The sequence below is a fragment of the Sus scrofa genome, chromosome 1, assembly GCF_000003025.6.
Source record: "Sus scrofa isolate TJ Tabasco breed Duroc chromosome 1, Sscrofa11.1, whole genome shotgun sequence".
In the NCBI taxonomy this organism is placed as follows: domain Eukaryota; kingdom Metazoa; phylum Chordata; class Mammalia; order Artiodactyla; family Suidae; genus Sus; species Sus scrofa.
Window position 1 is genome coordinate 254,683,368 of NC_010443.5, and position 19,853 is coordinate 254,703,220.

A 19,853-nucleotide genomic window follows, 5' to 3' on the forward strand; every position below is an offset into this window, starting at 1 on the left:
ACGTGCGCCTGGGCCAGGTCGGTGCCTGAGCCACCCTGGACAGTCCACCTGCTCTCTTCTCCGGGGGAGGAGAAACCAGGCCGACCCAGGGCTTCTGGCTCCAGCCCAGGGCCAGCTGATAATCCCGGATGCAGAGCAAAGGGCAGAGAACAGTCTCCTTCCTGGGCAACGGGCCAGAATGAGGATCCCAGGAGACGGGATCTCCAGGGCCTCGTGGAAAAAAGGCCCAAGGCTTCTGAGAAAAGCCCCTGGCAGCTACTGCTGCGGATGTGGCTGTGAATAAAGTAAAGCATTGGCGGGGGCAAGGGCGGGGAGGTTCCACGTGGCCCGGGATGGGGCATTATTTCAGGCACTTGTGGGCATTGATCCCGAGCTGCCTGGGCTCACACAAGGGCCAGCGATTTCTTCTGACCCTGGGTCGCTGATGACCCCTGTCAAACCTCTCTCGGAAACGCGCACCCAGAGTGCTCCCCTCTTTCCTTCTCTAGCTTCATTAAAACAAAGCACAACCATCCCATTTTATACAGAAGGGTGATTTATGTTTCATAATTTGCATAGCCAATTTCACGTATGGAGGAGAGTTCTATTACATTTCCAACACAGACATTTTTCACTTCTGGGGATGCTGGGGTTACTCGGGCCCCCACCCCAGCTTGTCCCCCCCTCCCCTCCCCCATCTCATTACACTTAATGATGAACAGTCAGGATGTGGAATTTCAGGAGGCTACGATTTGGTTTTTATTGGAACCTGCCATGGGGCACCAGGCAGGCGCTGGCGCTGGCCCTCCTGCTGCCCTGTGGCCTGCGGGCTGGTCAGTTGGAGGAGCGCAGCAGCTCTTCATCCTCTGTGGATACAGAGAGGCTCAGGGAGTAGGTGTGGGACTCACGCAAGGGTCTGGGGGTGGGGACAGCCAGGGGATGGGGGATGGGGGTGTCCCCCGGAGGAGAGAAGGCTGCTTGGGCTGAGTCTGGACCTAAGTCTGAGGCCAGAAACTTGCACCTGCAAAATGACTTGCTATCTCCAAGGTGCATCCACAGAATGATTTTGTTTGCTTGTTTTTTGGGGGGTTTTTTGTTTGTTTTTGCCTCTTGATTTACTTTAGGTACCATTTTTCCAGCAGAGAGTTAAGGCATAGAAATTTTATATTATTATAATTTTTTGTGTATCTTTTGTCTTTTTAGGGCCCACTCGCGGCATATGGAGGTTCCCAGGCTAGGGGTCAAATTGGAGCTGTAGCCGCCAGCCCACTCCACAGCCACCTGAGATCTGAGTTGTGTCTGCGACCTGTACCACAGCTCATGGCAATGCGGGATCCTTAACTCCCTGAGCGATGCCAGGGATTGAACCCACATCCTCATGGATGCTGGTCGGGTTCATTAACCACAGAGCCACAACGGGAATTCCAAGGCATGGGAATTTTAAATGGCTGCTCTTCCCTGGAATGCTATTCCTGTTAGCATTGCAGCATCACCAGTGTTATTAGCAACGGCTGCCACTAGATGAGCATGAACCATGCTGGGCACTGTGAGGTCTGGCAAGTAGGGACTTTGTCTCATTTTACAAAAGAGCAAACTGAGGCTCACACTGGCACACACCCAGCGTGGCCAGTCCGAATGTGCCAGTGCCAGGCTTTGAGCCCACCTCTGCCTGACTCAGCCTGTCCTGGCTTCCCTCTGCTGGGCCTGGCCAGCACCTCCCCAGGGGCTGCAGCCCAGCTGGGGTGAGGCCTCAGGCTTGGCCCCATTTCACAGGTGGGAAACTGAGGCCCAGAGGGGGGGATGAGCTGGTCCCTTGGTACAGAGCTCAGGCCTCAGCTCTCCAGACCCCCACCTCCTCTCAGGGCTCTCCCACCTGGACCCCAAAAGTTCCCAGCCGGGCATCACAGGGCCTCCTACCTTCACCGGGGACGCCGCAGTACTCTTTGCACTCCTTCTCCGAGTAGAACTGGTTGCCGTTGCCCTGGCAGCCCCCATAGTTGAAGAGAACACACTTCCCCTGTACGGCATCAAACGCCCAGAGCTGGAAAAAACCTCGGCAGGGGCCGGAGACGATGGGGAGACTGCAGGCCTCTGCGGCATGGGAGGGAGGGCAGAGCGTCAGGAAGCCTTCCGATCACCGACCTGAGACCAAGAGCCTGGGCCAGGGACCCTGCTCATCCAGAACACCTAGTTCCCTTGCCTAGGGTCACCCATACCCGAGTGTGCAAGTCCGGTGGCTTTAGGAGGCTCGCCCTGCAGTCCCACCGCTGGAGCCTCCTCTCATAGCTCCCTGATCAATGGGCAGGTGGTCTGTGGGGAGGACAGGGCCGGGGCCGCACTCACCCACAGTCCGGCAGGTCTGCAGACACTCCTTCTCCGAGACGAAGTTATTGCCGTTCCCCATGCAGCCACCATAGTGGAAGGTCTCGCAGGCCATGGATGAGCCATTATAGAAATACCTCTTGATCATGCCCAGGCAAGGGCCTTGGGAGTAGCCCAGCTGGCAGGAATCTGGGGAGGCGCCAGAACAGCAGCGCTCACCAGGTGCTGCCTGTGTACCTGTCGCCAGGCTGGGCACCTTAACGTGCATCCTCTCATTTAGCTTTCATCTCTGCATTTAGAGGAAGGATTCTCAACGTGTTTTCAGGGTGAGGAAATTGACTCCCAGAGAGGCCACGCAACTTGCCCAGAGTCACATAGAGCTGAGGTTCAAAACCATATCGGTTGGACTCCAAAAATCCATGATCCTTCCATTCTGTAACGTGGGACTGTTCCCAGCGACCCACAGACCCAGCATCCCCTGTGTCTGTCGTGTCTGCCCAAAGGCTCTGTGAGGTTAATAGTTGATGATCTATTCACCAGCCCCCAGGCCGGCCAGCCTGACCTCTGCCTGACATCCCATCCCTGTGCCTTTGCTCTCATCATTCCTGTCCCTAGCATGCTAGAATGGCTTCCTCCATAAAACCGTACCTGGATGCAGCATGAATTCCCCTTCATCCAGGAAGTCCTCCTGATCACCTCACCCCTCCATCCTCTGAGCTCCCCAGCCCTCCCATTTGGGTCCTTGATGGCCCCCTCTACTAAACCAGAAGTTCTAAAAAGATGTGGGTTGTCTGTCTCGTGACCCCCACACAAAGCATCCTTATGTCCTTCCCCACATGCTCCCACCAGAGCCCCTGAGGTCAGCTCGGTGGGCTGTTATCCCATTGTACAGATGAGAAAACCAAGGCTAGGAGGCCACACAGTGTAGGATACAGACAGGCAAAGAACTCACTTCTCATCAGGGAGCGGAGAGCTTTTAAGCTCAGCGACCGTGCCTTAGTCTGCTCTCTCCTGCCCCACAACCCCCGGCACAGTACAAGGCACTGGATTTGCCTTTTCTAGGCCCAGTCCTTGATTCTAGCAGAAAAATAAGAGACTTCATGGTGATGAGGGCAGCCAGGGTGAGCTCTTTCTTTCAGGACCGTGACAGAGGGATGAAAGGGCGTGATCATTACCTTCTTTCTTGCTGAAATCTGCTACTGGTTGTCCAGCTCCTGATCCTTCCTCTTCCTGGGGCAGCACGGCCCGCCGGGCTCTCTGGGGGAAGAAAGAAAGAAGCTGTTGCAGGAACAGCTGTTGCACCCCTGTACCCCAGGACTGTATAAGCAAACCATTTGTTTTGGGGATCTGGGCATAGACAGAAACACAGCTATTAGACTGGTTAATGGCCTGGTTTCCCAAAAACATCCACCTGAATTCCAGAATAGGCCTCACAGGAGAAATTTCTGGTCTGAAATGAAAAATGAGAACAATACCTAGGTATCCAACTTCTAATGGAAATGCCCAAAGGAATATAATACGGGGAAAAGTAATCTATCCCAGGCTGGGAACCACGGAAGGGCAGCATTCCCAGCCTAGAAACTGGAAAGCATTTCTACACAAGGGAATATGAGTGTGACCGGTTTGCAGGAAGGGCTGACTATACCATCAGTAGCTGCTTGCGAAGGAAAAGTCACCCAGAGAGTAAGAAGGAGCCCCCAGATTGACCCTAACCCTCCTAGCTGTGGTGGTGGGGACTGCAGAGCAGGGCAGCCTGCCCAAGCTGTCAAAAGGATCTCTGGGGGTAGAGTCCACTGAGACAGGGTCCCAGGACACTTAGAGAAGGATGAACAGGGAAACTGCCAGCAACCAGGCAGTCTTTCTGCCCACAGGTGAGACCTGGAATCTGAAAAGGTAAAACTGTAGTAATCGTCAACTTCTTCCTCCTCCTTTTAAGATGCAACCAAAGCATCAGGGACTCCCTCCGCTGGAACCCATCTCAAGCTGATCACACATAGGTCTTTTTTGGTAGGGATGAAGGAAAAGAGAAAAATCATGGAACACATTATGCAACTGCTCAGAAGAATCAGAGTGAGCTGGAGAACCACCTCCACTAAACACACGATGTCAGTAAGAATTAGGAGAAAACGTCAACCATCAGTGAAATTCGAGATGACACTACCTCAGTATAACAGGAGCCCACTGTTAGGTAAATGAATAATATGAGAGAAGTAGAAAGTTACTGGAGGTGGAAAAGTGTTTGCGGAACACAGTTGAGATAATAAACTGCCGTTTAGAAACAACAAGAGATAAATTCACAGGGAGTTCCCATCGTGGCTCACTGGTTAATGAACTCGACTGGGAACCATGAGGTTTCGGGTTTGATCCCTGGCCTTGCTCAGTGGGTCAAGGATCTGGCGTTGCCGCGAGCTGTGATGTAGGTTGCAGACATGGCTCGGATCTGGCATTGCTGTGGCTGTGGTGTAGACCCCTAGCCTGGGAACCTCCATATGCCATGGGAGCGGCTCAATAAATGGTAAAAAGACAAAAAAAAAAAAAAAAAAAAAAAAAAAAAGGAAGGAAGGAAGAAAAGAATAGAAAGGAAGGAAGGAAGGAAGAAAGAAAGAAGAAATTCACAGAATAGGAATTCCAGAAGGTGAGGCATCAATATAGAAATAGTAGAAGAAAACTTTTACAAGTTAAAGTCTTGAGTTGTCCAAACATAAGGGCTCAAAGAGAATGAGGGGAAATTAATGAAGCACCTACATAGACCTTTCCTAAAGGCAAAGAATAGAGCCAAATGTGGCCCGCAGAGTAAATGACAGCATTTAATGGCAGAAGCTACAGAATAATATCTGAAGGTTGGAAGACGGAAAAGGTTCTAACCCAGAGATTCTTCACTCAACCAAGCTGTTGATCATGTATATAAACACAGAAAGACATTCTCAGACATGCAAGGATCCGGTCGTTTTTCCACCATGTATCTTCCCAGAAAAAAATTACTCATAGAAATAGTCCCACCAATTGAGAAGGGAATTTAAATGCAAGAAAATAGATGATGCGTCTCAAAGAAATGATGGTAAACTAGAAGGCAAAAAAAAAAAAAAAAAAGAGAGAGAGAGAGAGTTGAGGCTTAATTACTGTTAAAATGGTCATACAACCTGATCTAAATGTTAAAAGTAATTCCCAAAACCAAAGGCAGACAATACAAACATCAATCTCAGATTATTTCCACAACAATGAGGATGTGGGAAGCCTGGAAGGAAGAAATAAAAGTGAGGAGCATTTCTCTCAATCCTGAGATCCCGAGTTGCTGTGGCTCTGGCTTAGGCCGGCGGCTACTGCTCTGATTCGACCCCTAACCTGGGAACCACCAGATACCATGGGAAGCAGCCATAGAAAATGGCAAAAAGACAAAAAAAATTAAAAAAAAAAAGGAGCATTTCTCTCTTTTACAAAGGACATCGTCAGTTATTGTTTCACACACTCTCTCTCTCTCTCTTTTTTTTTCCCATTTTAGGGCCACATCTGTGGCATATGGAAGTTCTCAGGCTAGGTGTCGAACTGGAGCTGCAGCTGCTGGCCTGATCAAACCCACATCCTCACAGACACTGTGTCAGGCTCTTAACCTCTGAGCCACAACAGGAACTCTGATTGTCTTACTCCGGACATGGATGAAGAACACAGATTTGGTCTGAGAACTGAATTAATTTGGAAGATTGAAATTTCCCTCAAAATTGCCCTCCCCCACACCTGACCTTTAGCAAAAGATGAATTCAGGAATTCCCGTTGTGGCTCAGTGGAAAAATATCTGACTAGCATCCATCGAACTAGGATTGAACTAGGACTCAGGTTCGATCCCTGACCTCGCTCAGCGGGTTAAGGATCCAACATTGCTGTGAGCTGTGGTGTAGGTCGCAGACATGGCTCAGATCTGACATAGCTGTGGCTGTGGTGTAGGCTCGCAGCTAGAGATCCAATTTGACCCCTAGCCTGGGAACCTCTATATGCCTTGGGGGCAGCTCTAAAAAAAAAAAAAAAAAAAAAAGATGAATTGAGAAATCCCAGCACCCAGGTATTCATCACCATCACTCACATGAGGACAGGGGCATAATTTAAAGTGAAAACTGAACTCTAGCTGATAACCTGGAGGTGAAGAGCAAGGTCAGCAAGATTCAGCTCCCAGCCCTGCCCTCCAACCCCAGTCCTGGCAAGTCACCACGTTTCTTTTTTGTCTTTTTTTTTTTTTTTTTTTTTTTAGGACCACACCCACAGCATATGGAGGTTCCCAGGCTAGGGGTCAATCGGAGCTGTAGCTGCCAGCCTACACCACAACACAGCAACGCCAGATACGAGCCACGTCTATGACCTACGCCACAGCTCATGGCAACGCCGGATCCTTAACCCACTGAGAAAGGCCAGGGATTGAACCTGCAACCTCAGGGATGCTAGTCACATTTGTTTCCGCTGAGCCACAACAGAAACTCTCATCAGGTTTCCGACAACCCTCTCTAACTCCCCCAAATCCTGAGAGAAGAAAACTGAGAGGAGCCAAACTTTTTCCTCTTCTGACAAAAAAGTAGTGAAAATGACATCCAGGGGCGGGGATGGGAAAACAGACTAGAGGCTGACTTTAAGTGAAGGTTCTGGAGCCATATGATCTAATGCTTCAGGGGGTCCGGGGGATGTCGCCACTCTATGTGAGAGGAGGTGTATCTCATGGCCAGTTCTGACCAGGTGGAAGGAACCCACAGAGGATCTTTATCAGTCCTTCCAAAGAGAAAGCACTGCGAACACATGCCAGCCAACCCTGGACCTCAAAGAAATGGATGGCACACAAAATACCCAGACCTTGCACTAAATGGGGGGCGGAGGGTGAGGACTAAGCTCAAATTTGTGGCAACAAACACCAGATCTGAGCTGCATCGGTGACCTATGCCATAGCTTGTGGCAACACTGGATCCTTAACCCAGTGAGTGAGACCAGGGATCGAACCCGCATCCTCAGAGAGGCAGCATCAGGTTCTTAACCCCTTGAGTCACAACAGGAACTCCTATTTAGAGCATTCTTTAATAAACTATCTTGGAGTTCTCTCATCATGGCTCAGCGTCCATGACGAGCATCCATGAGGATGTAGTTTCGATCCCGGGCCTTACTCAATGGGTTAAGGATCTGGCTTTGCTGTGAGCTGTGGTGTAGGTGGCAGATGTGGCTCAGATCTGATGTTGCTGAGGCTGCAGTGTAGACCAGCGACTACAGCTCAGGTTCGACCCCTAGCATGGGAACCTCCATATGCCTCAGGTGCGGCCCTAAAAACGTTTTTAAAAGAAAAAAAACATATCTCTTGGCAAGAAGAAATATTATTTGAAAGGGTTTTTTTTAAACCTTCAAACCTCTTTTTTTAAAAAATTCAACTAAAACTAAAATGAATGCTTTTAAAATTTAGAAATAGAATGTGCATGATAATCCCATTTCATAAGAGCAGGTCTAAATCTATGCCTCTTTGTGGCCACACTTCCTTCTCTCTGTCCCTCTCCAGGTGTATACAGGTCAAGATTCCTGGAACAATGTGAATGCTGGTAGTTTGGGTGTAGTAGAGTTTTTTTAATCTTATTTTTTTATACTTTTATACCGCATTGTTTCAATTCTTTATAATGAGTGTATGTCAGTTTTATAAAAGCAGTGGCAATTTTTTTAAAATATGAAAGCATATGATGTGTTAACAGGGTTAATTCCATTATTAAGGACACTTATTATTTTGCTTCATTGTATTTTTTAAAATTTTAAGAATGTTTCTAAAATACACATTGCATATATATATGTTTATATGTGCATACACATATATAAAAGTATACACACACGACAGAAGGAAATGTAATTTCCAAATAATCTGAGAAAGAAGGATGCCTTCATATGGCAAAAGGCAGGAAAATAAAGCAGGAGAAGGGAGCCCCCACCCCCCAAAATCAAAAGGCCGCATAGGAGAGGCATTGGTTTGAAAAGCTGCTCGCTCTTAAGTTTGTGTTTTTTAGGGGGAGTGATTGACTTTATTTTCATTTATTGAAGGTCGCGTATCGTTATCCCCTTACTGAGTATGTCCCTGCTCTCAGGCACTATGTGAACAGCTTTGCCAACACATTATTGAACTTGAGCGCCGGGAAGGTACAGGTAATTACCCCATCTCACAGAAATGAAGAAAGGGAGGTCCAGACGGGGCAGCATCTAGCCCAATGGTAGAACCGAGACTGAGCCCAGGTGGGTCTGGCTTCAAAGCCCACGCCCATCGCCCATCACTGCCTTCCCCCAACCACCCCTCCCACCGGGACAGTGGGGCCTAAGCAAAGGTGGCAAAAGTCGGGGGGGCAGGGATGGGCTGGGGCAGAGGTACTCACCGAGAGTAGGGTGGGCTCAGGCTCCTGCTCCCCAGGGACACACTCCCTAGGTCAGAGAACAGGAGAGAGGGAGTAAGACCCAGACCTCCCAGCCTGTGCAGCTAATGGCCATGTGTCAGGCAGGCATCGTGCTGGGACTGTCTTGTGCATTATTAGCCCACCTCGTGGACGGCTCAGCCACGTGGCTTGCTAATGTCATTCACTGGAAAATCGACAGACCGGTGGCTGCACCATCTCCCCCTCTTCGTTGTCTCCATCCCCATCTCACAGCTGGCATCTACTGAGCACTTAACCAGATACCATGCAGGCACGCAGCGCTACTGTATTTAATGGCTTCACCTCATTGATTCCTCCCAGCGACTTCTAAGGAAGCCATAATTATTCCCATTTTACAGATGAGGACATGAGGCTCTGGGTGACCAGCCAGAAGCCACACTGCTCCATCTGAACCTCGGCGCTCTACCTCCGGGGCCCATGCTCCTCACCCCAACACGCTATTGCCCCCCAAGAGGTAGCTGTGGATTCTGGCCATGACCCCACTTAGCAGGCGGCAGCAGAGTGAACAGCGGCATTAGGTCCAGTCTCAGTTCTGCCAGAAACACACTCTGTGACTTGGAGCAAACCCAGGGGCCGGAGCTGCCTTTTCTATAAAGAGGGGAGGGGGACTGTAGCCCCGCTTATCTCAGGTTACGGGAAAGACCCGGGGGGCTGGGAAGATGGTCTCTGGGGGCCATGAAGGATGAGGAGGGGACAGAAACATGCGGGGAGCCGGGGTGCCGCTTACCTCTGTCGGGCATCGTAAAGATGGAGTCCTCCGGGATGCCCACGCCCAGGGCAACCTCCCTGAACTCCTCCAGCAGGCTTTCCCGAAGCTGCGGCTCCCGCCTGCGAGGGGGAAGCAGGGATCACACCTAGAACCACAGGCACCTGGGCCGGCAGGGCCAGAGCTGCTTTTGCCCTGGGATTTTCATCCCGGCAAGTTTGAAAACGATTGGCCCAATTCAGTCGCTTTGAGACACTGATGGAAAGATCAGCCCCAGAAGAGGGACAGGTGTCCCTCCCAGGCTCCCGTCCCATGGCCTACGGAAGCTCCCCCCAGGGATTGAATCCGAAGCGCCACAGCTGCAGCACCGGGGGATCCTCAACCCACTGGCGCCGTGGGGGATGGAACAGGCAATGCCTTGGAGACAAGCTGGATCATGAACCTGCTGCACCACAGCAGGAACTCCCTCCACTGGTTCTTTTAAGGGCCTGGAGGTTCTGGAATTCTCTGAGTCTGGGATTTTTGAAATCAAAAGAATTCTACCTCAAATGGGAGACTGGGCTCTACCTCCTCCAGGGAGAGTAAACGTTTCCACCTTTTGTGAGAAAGAAAAAGCAGGGCTCCCATTGTGGCTCAGTGGTTAATGAATCTGACTAGGAACGATGAGGTTGCGGGTTCGATCCCTGGCCTTGCTCAGTGGGTTAACGATCCAGCATTGCTCAGATCTGGTGTTGCTGTGGCTCTGGCGTAGGCTGAAGGCTACAGCTCTGATTAGACCCCTAGCCTGGGAACTCCATATGCCACGGGTGCGGCCTTAAAAAGACAAAAAAAAAAAAAAAGAAGAAGAAAAAGCTACACTCCCTGCTCTTCCCACTCCACTTCCCAAAATCATGAGTCTCCTCCCACCTCTACCTCCAATGAGCTTAGCCAGTTCCAGGCCTTTACCGTAGAGCTTGGCAGTAAGGGTGGTCCATGGCGGCGGCTGAACTTCTTGGTCAGAAATATGGCATACTCATCATAGTTGGTGTGGACCACATAGGACTCCATGGTGATGTTCCATTCTTCACGGATGATGCAGGGAGACAGAAAGACCAGTGGTCAGAGGCTCTTCCAGCCTGAGATCCTTCACTGGTTCCCATACACATCATCTCTGCATCCATCCTTCTGTCCACCCCTCCCTTCCATATGTTCATTTAGCTATGCATCCACCTTCACTCATCTCTCTAGCCATCCATCCCCTCCAGATAGTATCATTAATTCATCCTCCATCATTCTACCCATCCACCCTTTCCATATACTGATCCATAAATTCATCCATTTTCCTTGCTTCTGCTTTCCTTTCTTCCTTCCCTCCATCCATAAATCCATCACTTTATCAAATGACTAACCACTAATCTACCATCATACATGTATTCGTTTTTTAATTCTCTCTCACTCATTTATCCAACCATCCATTTACTCAAACATTCAACATGGAGGTCTTGTCATGGCTCAGTGGTAATGAACCCGACTAGTATCCATGAGGATGTCGGTTCGATCCCCGGCCTCGCTCACTGGGTTAAGGATCCAGCGTTGCTGTGAGCTGTGGTATAGGTCACAGACCAGACGCGTTTCAGATCCTATGTTGCTGTGGCTGTGGCGCAGGCTGGCGGCTGCAGTTCCAATTTGATCCTTAGCCTGGGAACTTTCATATGCCGCAGGTACAGCCCTTAAAAAGACAAAATAAATAAATAAAAACTTTAAAATAATAATGAAAAAAAATCACCCTGACAATGATTTGAGGGATTAATGCATAAATTCATGCCCAGTACCTCTGTCACTTAGCACTATACACCCTGTACATGGTAGATGCTTTGCAAATTTGCAGCAGCTGACTGCAGATGCCTACCATGAAGACTGATGCAATCTTGATGTTGTCTTTGACATTTGGCACCATCCCTGGAATTCTGGATGAGCACGTGCATAGATGGGGGGGGGCGAGAAGGAGAAAGAGAGGAGGAAAAGGAAGAGGGGGAATTGGAGGAAGGCTAGATGACATCTCAGAAAAATGGGAGGAAAGGTTGTAGGGGCAGAGCTGAGGCAGAAGGGATGAGAGCTTAAGACATCAGATACTTTGCTTGCTTGCTTTAGCAAAGGAAAGATCTGTGGATTCTCCTTCGACTCAACTTACTGGATTTGTGATAGAGGAACTTTCCATCAGTGCTTGTTTTCTCATAAGCCCCAGAGATCACCTCACAGATACCTTTCCTGGAAAGGGACAAACCAAGAGAAAGGTAACTTCTGGCAGAGACCACAGTCCTGACACCCCACTTTCCTGCAGGTCCTTCCAGATGCCTTTTTTTTTTTTTTTTTTTTTGTCTATTCTAGGGCCGCGCCCGCGACATATGGAGGTTCCCAGACTAGGGGTCTAATCAGAGCTGTAGCCTATACCAGAGCCACAGCAACGCAGGATCCAAGCCACGTCTGCATCCTACACCACAGCTCATGGCAACGCCGGATCCTTACCCACTGAGCGAGGCCAGGGATCGAACTGCAACCTCATGGTTCCTAGTTGGATTCGTTAACCACTGCGCCACGACGGGAACTCCTCGAATGCCTGATTTGATTCTCCCGCCAGCCTTGAGAGACACCCATTTCACATGAGGGAACAGAGGGACTGAGGAAAAAGGAAGGAGGTAATCCACGCCACCCTCTTGACAAACCCAGCACTAAAAATCCTTATCCAGATCTACACATTGTATTGATGGACCAGGAAGTCAAAATGATGAATTAACACAGTCATTCATGTATTACTCTGTGTCTCTCTTGCCCTCTAAGGAATGGGGACAATGACAGTTTCTACCTTGCATGATGATTGTGAGGCTCTGCGTATCGGATTTATATGCAGAGCTTGAGTCAACACTAGGCACGCATTAGCTATTATTGTTACAGTGATGGTTATTTATCATATTAATATGTATTGAGCAGCATCTATGTGCCAAGCACTGTGCTACATGCCGGGGACACAGAGGAGGGCAGGACAGACCCTGTTCCCTTATGGAGCTTACAACTGAGTGGGGCAGGTGAGGTGGGCAGGTCAGGGGCAGATGCAGTCAGTGTGATAAGTGCCATGAGCAGAGCACAAGGGAAAGCACGCAACCTGAACCTGGTGGGGTGGGGAGGAGTCAGGGAGGACTCCTGGAGGAAGCAGCAAAGAACGTAAGTCCTGAAGGCTCCATAGGAATTAGTACAGGGAAGCGGGAAAACGTTTTCCGGGTAGAAGAAACATCTGATGCCAAGGCCTGGAGGGTGGAGGGTTCCAGGACCTGAAAGAGGGTCCACTTGGTTGGGTCACAGAATGCCTGGTAGAGAATGAGGCAGGGAGTGGGGGTGGGGTGAGCGCTTGGGGGCAGGGGGCACTGGAAGGCCATGGTGAAGGAGTTGAATTTTCTTCCCAAGGGCAATAGGGAGCTAAGGAGTTTAAGCAGATTTGAGTTTTGTGAAAGGTCTTTCTGGTTGTTGGGTGAGGAATGGGTTAGATGGAAAGCTGGAGATAAGCGGGGAGAAACACAGAGAGACTATTGCAGACAACCAGGCAAAGAAGGGAAATGGCTTGGTCCGGGGTCGGGGCAGTGAAGAGGGGAGAAGGTTGGAGGGATTCAGAAAGAGCTCGGGCAGGGCTTGATGATGGATCGAATGGTCTTGGCAGCGCAAAGAGCAGTCCACGAATCCCCCTCCCACCAGGTTCCCAGGTTGCAGGGCGGAAGTGCCCTTACTGAGGTAAGGGACGCCCAAGGAGCAAGAGCAGGTTGGAAGAACAAGCATAGCGCTGGGGGCGTTGTCCTTGAGGTGCAGGCGGGACAGTTACAAGGGACGCCCGGGTGGGGGCAGCAGAGAGGTCTGGAGCTCAGAGGCCGGTCCTGGCCGGAAGTAGGGATCTGAAACCTTCCTGGACAGGGTGGGGGTGGGGCTGGGGGGGGGCCCCGGTCCCTCTCGCCCCTCCCACTGCACCCCCCCCCCCCGCTCACCTCCGGTGAGTCTTGGTCACGCTGATCTCCCTCTCCGTCGCCCCCTCTCCCAGCATCAGCGTGCCCATCGTCATCTTGTCCTTGAACCTCTTCAGCCAGGGGCAGGTGGAGCCCACGGCCACGTGGAACCATTTCCCGTAGATCTAAGAGGCAGCCACAGGCTCTGAGCATCTGGACCTTGGCGAAGACCTGGAGACGTCTGTCCCTTTCCCTTCCCTCAGTGACCCATCCTCCTAAGCGATCATGTCTTATAGCTAATTGAAGGCCACGGAGCCCTCCTGGTGGAACGCTAGGCATTGGCAGCCTGCACGGGAAGATGTGGGTGCGCCCTGCCCGCTGCCAGAGGGCCGGATTCCCTGAGTCACTGCATCTGGATCTGGGTCCAAATCCCCACGTCCTAAGGTCATCATCAACCCCTGCTCCCCAAGAGCGGGCATCCTGTCTTGTACCCCTCCTGGGACAGGGTGCTCACCACCTTGCAAGCAGCCTATACCTCGTGTTAGAAAGTATCTCCTTTCCTTAGGCGGAGTGTGACCCAGGGCAAGCCTGCCCCCTCTTTCTCCTGACAGGGCCCTCAGGTCCCTGCAGACCCTTCGCCATCCCAGACCACCACAGGCCTGCTCCTCAAGCTCCTCCCCACCCCACCCTTCCTCTTCCCACAGGAGCCACAGCTACAAGGATCTGACTGAACACAGGTGGTGGCAGGGGCAGGGCCAGGCCCTGTTCAAGGTCACTCAGTGATTTGGGCCAAGCTGAGGCTGGAGGACAGTCCTAGGACCCCCAACCCCCAGCAGCCTCTTGATCTCACCAGCCTGACCTCTGTCCTGCTTCTCTTCTCCCCATGACCCCACATGCCGCCCTGTGCCACCCCAGGCCTGGGAGGGCAGGGGACCCAGGAGGGAGTAACAGAGTGAGCAGTTAAAGGATGAAGGGCTGCAGGGTGGGTGCAGGGGGGTGGGGGTGGGAATGGGGAAGAGTCACAAAAAGCTAGGCGCTCTGCATGGGCTGTAGGGGCGCAGTCAGCACCAAGCCTTCTCGGCCCGGGGTGGGTTCGAATCCAAGCACAGATTCCCCTTGGAGCCCAAGAGGATAGGTTCACCCATGGGGCCCTTGGACTCAGAATGTCAGCCTAAAGACCCACGGAACCATGGATGCAGAGCTGTAGCTTCAAAGAATCCCTGATCTCTCAACAGCAGGAAGGGCCCTTCCAGACCCACTCCCCGGCTCCGGATGGTGAGCCTGAGACCCCAGGGCAGGTAGGACCCGTCCTTCTCCCCCCAGCAAGGCCCCGCTGCTCGGACACCCTGCCATGGCCGCCAGAGAAGCCAGTCTTACCCTAGACAGGTCGAAGTTCTCCTGCACCTGGATGTCATTGGGCAATGTCAGCACAGGGCTGGCGCTCACGGCCAGGCAGGCGGTCAGCAGCAGGAGCAGGGTCCCGAGACTCCGCATGGCTCCAGGCTCCTCTGCTTCGAGTGTCACTCACGGGCTCAGTCGGGGACAGGACAGCCACCACCTCCCTGCCTGAGGTAGCTGTGAACTGGAGCTGGGGAAGGGGCCTGTGGCTGTAGATGACTCTGCTGTTTGCCCTGCTCAGTAGGGACCAATCAGGGCCCAAAGGCCAGAGCTGATCGATCCCTTGTGGTGCCCTGGCCGGGTCAGCGGTCTCGAGGGGCCAGGGTGGCTGTTCCAGCGGAGCCACTGGCCAAGGGCAACCGGGTCCAGGGGCAGTCCCAGGCTGGATTCAGCCTCTGCAAAAGCTTCTCCAGAAACTCCTCACCTGCCCCAGGAGGGATGGGAGAGACAGGCAGCCCCTGGCCCTCCCTGCTTGGGTGATTCCACCTGTGAGTCAGGAGGACAAGCCTGATTGGCCCATTTCTCACATGAGAAAACTGGGGTCCGGGGAGAGGAAGTGACTTACCAGAGACTATAGGGTGGTCTATGGCAGAGCCAAGACTAGAACTCAGGCATCCTATCCCCAGAGTTCCTTCTCTGACCCCTGGCTTCCCACAGCCCTAGCAAATAGTAGTAGAAATAGGAGTTCCCATTATAGTTCAGCAGGTTAAGAACCTGACTAGTATCCACGAGGATGTGGGTTCGATCCCTGTCCTCACTCAATGGGTTAAGGATCTGGCATTGTCGTGAGCCTCAGTGTAGGTCACAGATGCGGCTTGGATGCCGTGTTGCTATGGTGGTGGTGTAGGCTGGCAGCTGCACATCTGATTCTACCTTTAGCCTAGGAAATTCCATATGCAGCAGGTGTGGCCCTAAAAAAAAAAAAGTAGAAATAATGAAGAAGACATTAACAACCTCTGTTCACTGAGCACCTGCTGTGTACCAGCCAGGTACCAGCTCCTTACACCAGTCATGGAACTGAATTCATCCCCACAACAACCCCATCAAGTGGGTGCTATTTTTCCCCTTTATAAGACAGGGCGTTTGAATCTCCAAAAGGTGAAGTGACTTGCCCAGGGTCTCCCAGCTAGGAAGCAGCATGGACTGAGGAGGCAGACTGCTTTCTGTGCCGCTTACTGACTGTGTGGCCTTGGGTGAGTGACTTTACCCCTCAGTGCTTCTGTGTCCTCATCTGTCAATGGGGATAACAGTAACTCCTGGTTCAGAGCCTTGTCTCGAGGCTGGAAGGAGTTAATGTTGTAAAGTGCCCAGATGGTAGCTGGCCACGGTAAGAACTGAACGCTAAAAAAAAAAAAAAAAAAAAAAAAGGAGTTCCCGTCCTGGCTCAGCAGTTAGTGAACCAGACTAGGAACCATGAGGTTGTGGGTTCAATCCCTGGCCTCACTCAGTGGGTTAAGGATCCGGCATTGCCATGAACCGTGGTGTAGGTTGCAGACGCGGCTTGGATCCTGCATTGCTGTGGTGGTGGCATAGGCCAGCAGCTGAAGCTCCAATTAGACCCCTAGCCTGGGAACCTCCATATGCCGTGGGTGCAGCCCTAGAAAAGAAAAAGAAAAAAGAAAAAAAAAAAGAACTGAACGTGTTCATAGCAGGTGGGATAGCATCTCCCCCAAATTCAGGTGCACCCAGGACCTCAGATAGGACTTTATTTGCATATGTAATTAGTCCAGGTGAGATCATACTTAGGGTGGGCCCTAAATCCAAGGACAGATGTTCTCATAAGAGAAGGGGATGGGAGATTTAGACACAGACACACAGAGACCCACAGGAAGACGGCTACATGAAGGCGGAGGCAGAGGTTGGAATGAAGCAGGTGCATGGCAGGGAATGCCAAGGGCTGCCAGGAGAAACCAGGCACAGCAGGGAAGGGGTGTTCCCTAGAACCTTCAGGAAGAACGTGCCCCTCCTAATAACTTGGTGTTGAACTTGTAACCTCCAGAACTGTGAGCTGATACATTTCTGTTGTTTCATGCCACCCAGTGGGTCAGGCTTTACTAATGGCAGTCTTAGGAAATGAGATAGCTTCCTTACCTTAGAATATTTAAATGGGAATTTTTAAAAATCCAGGTCTATTTGTCTCCTGGATAAACACTTAGCAGGAATCCCGCAGGCCCTCTCTAGAAAGAGCTCTTCTCCAGTGGTCAGAGCGGCCGTCCCTCCTCCTCTCTGCCCTGGGCACAGAACTCTCCATACACATGGGAGCTCCCCGCTGCAGCGGGGAAGAACCCCTTCAGACGGGCGGTTCCAAAAGCAAGACCCCTGCTCACATGAGGATCCAATCCGGGAGTTCCCATATACACAGTCAGTGGCACCAGCAACTGGTGTGTCATGTCCCTCTGCAAGAGCCACACAACGCATTCCTCCTCCACCAGTATCAGGAACAAGTGTGTCTCTGCTCGTTATAAGTGAATGCATTTCCTTTGCTCCATCACTGACAGCTTGGCCATTTTTGCTTTGACTGCCAGGAAGCTCAAAGCCAGTGTACAAGTTGAATCACAGCAACCATTTCAGCTTAGATTTCTTTTCTTTTCTTTCTTTCTTTTTTGCTTTTTAGGGCCACATCCAGGGCATATGGATGTTCCCAGGCTAGGGGTCAAATCAAAGCTGTAGCTGCTGGCCTATGTCACAGCCACAGCAATGCACCATCCAAGCTGTGTCTGTGACCAGCACCATAGCTCATAGCAACGCCGTCTCCCCAACCACTGAGCGAGGCCAGGGATCAAACCCGCATCCTTATGGATACTAGTCGGATCCGTTTCTGCTGCGCCATAACGGGAACTCCTCCGCTTAGATTTCTGAGACAGTTATCTTTCCTTTTGTTCACAAAGTTTCTCGATCGTTTATGGCTTGCTTGGAGTGGCAGTAAGGAGGCAGTCTGAATTAAGAAGGGTGCAAAGAGCTGGGAGCCAGAAGCCTTGACTCATTCTGCATGACTGTGGGGATGGCCTTCCCTCTCCGAAGCCCACTTTCCTCACCTGTAAATGGAAGATAACAGTCTTTGATCTGCCTGCCAAGAGGTCAAGTGAGGTGATGTGTGTGAAAGTGCTTCTTAAACAGCTCACTGCCTCTCCTCTGTGTGGTGGTCTCAGGGAGTCTGTCTTTGGAGAAACCAGGCCGGGTCTAAGAATGAAAAAATAATGATGAATCAGTAATAGGAACAGAGCCGTCCTATGACAGCTGCCTGCTGGGTACCACGGTGGCTCATCTGACCCGCACAGGGTCTGCATTACTAGGGTCGCAACTTCAGTGGCCCCACGGGAAGCCTGAAGCCCATGAGGGTATAGAAGAAGCCCGGCCTCTTCGGGACGGGCCTGCTCATGCAGCCCACGCCTCGACTGGGGAGGGGGGAGGGGAGGCCCGGAGGACCGGCCCGGGATGTCAATCGCTCCTCCCGCCTCCAGAGGTGTTTGCTCTCCTGAGATTATTAACCAGAGCAAACAGAACAAACTCAGCCCAAGCCCACCTGGACTTTGGGCTGCTTTTTAAAAATTAACCTCCGGCCACAAGGATACACTGGCGGGAGTGAGTGGGGGCGCAGGGTACTGACCCCTCTTCTCCCTCTGGCCATCAATGTGGGAGGAGAGAGGATCTGGGGCCTCGTAGGGGACCCAGGGGGACAAGAGTCCACTGAAACTGGCCAGGTTCCAGAATCATTTCGAGGGGAGGGCAACAGCCTGTCCATGTACAAGGTGTCAGAGCCCCAGAGGTACCCAGTGCCACAGGGCATAGAGGCCTGATTCAGATGAACTCTCTGGGGCTCAGAGAGGGAATGGCACCTGCTCAAGTTCAGCTCGGGCCCTGAGCTGGGAGCCAGATGGGCCTGACTCCACCACCCAGGCTTTACCTGGTCACTTATTCCTTCATCCATTCATTCATTCACCAAACACACACTGTGCTGGGTGCTGGGGACAGGACAGAGCAAGACAGACCTCCCTCACCTCCAGGGGTGCAGGGGAGTGAGAAGATAATAAGGCAGCCTGGTCTCTGCAGTGATGGGGGAAGCAGAGGTCAAGGGGAGGGTGTCTGACCTGAGAGGAGTTAGCCAGACAAAAGTGCACAGGGTGGGGTTGGAGGGGGGAGAAGGGAAGGGTGTTCCAGACAGAGGAACAGCAACAGTGAAGGCTCAGAGGAGGAAGATGGAGAAAAGAAATGCATTCGGAATGCAAAAAAGCAAGCAAGCAAAACCATAGGTCTGGAGCTTGGGAGACATGGATGTAGGGAGAGCCAGGCTGGGGAGGTGGCCGAGCAGAAAGGACTGTGATGCCAGGCCAGGGGACTTGCTTGTTACCCGATGTGTCTGCCTAGGGGGTGGGGGGTGCTGGCAGGTTTTCAAAAGCATTTTCAGATTTATAACCAGGAGGGATCATTGAAGCAACACCAGTGGGAGGCCCAAGAAAGCAACTCTCTAAGAGGCCTTCTAGGTGGAAGGAAGGGGCTGGGGCGCTCGGATTAGGCAATTGGACCAGTAGGGACATTAAAGATACTGGGTGGATGTGGTCAAGGTTAGGGCCTTCCTCTGCTAATGGCAACAGTAGGGGATGGTGGGGAGACCTCCCCCACCCCCCACCAACAAGGAGGTGTCCAGCTGCAGGCCTCGCCCCCGCGTGACTCAGAACCACAGTCCACCGCTTCGTGGGGAAGCTGGAGGTGGCAGCACCCAGGACTCCATGACAGTGATGGGGACAGGTTGTTCTCACTGCCCAGCTGTGTCTAGATCTTGTCACTCACTCCCCACTGTCTCAAAGAGCCAGGACACCCAGGGACTTGAGTCCCAGCTCTTGGGACTTGCTGGGTGACTGTGGGGCAGTCCTTTCCCTCTCTGGCCTCAACCTCCCCAACTCTAGACCTTCATGTGGGGTATAATAACTCACATGACAGGGCTGAAATAAGCACTGAATGAGGGCTTCTGCAGCAGGGCTCACCGGCGTACACTCTGGAGGGACCAACGTCATCACAGGCACTTAGCACAGCTCGTGATACCAGGTAAACGCTCAG

General features: G+C 51.8%; 1 protein-coding gene across 2 annotated transcripts; it reads right to left on the reverse strand.

The window, feature by feature from the left end:
* Nucleotides 518-19,853, reverse strand: AMBP (alpha-1-microglobulin/bikunin precursor). 2 transcript variants are annotated; one of them, NM_001164006.1, is given in 13 exon segments: nt 518-845; nt 1,897-2,070; nt 2,323-2,490; nt 3,477-3,558; nt 8,673-8,714; nt 8,717-8,718; nt 9,457-9,553; nt 9,556-9,557; nt 10,381-10,401; nt 10,404-10,496; nt 11,606-11,682; nt 13,443-13,585; nt 14,778-15,039. In NM_001164006.1, coding segments are annotated over 13 exon segments (1,050 nt in total). In that variant the 5' UTR covers nt 14,895-15,039; the 3' UTR covers nt 518-813.

Coding starts and splice junctions, on each gene's coding strand:
- AMBP (XM_021083336.1), bottom strand. CDS start 14,894: ATGCGGAGTCTCGGGACCCTGCTCCTGCTGCTGACCGCCTGCCTGGCC. Junction 9,558..10,380: donor CCTTACTGCCAAGCTCTACG/GTAAAGGCCTGG, acceptor TCCCCCTCGCAG/GCGGGAGCCGCAGCTTCGGG. Junction 2,071..2,322: donor GCAGACCTGCCGGACTGTGG/GTGAGTGCGGCC, acceptor CCCATGCCGCAG/AGGCCTGCAGTCTCCCCATC.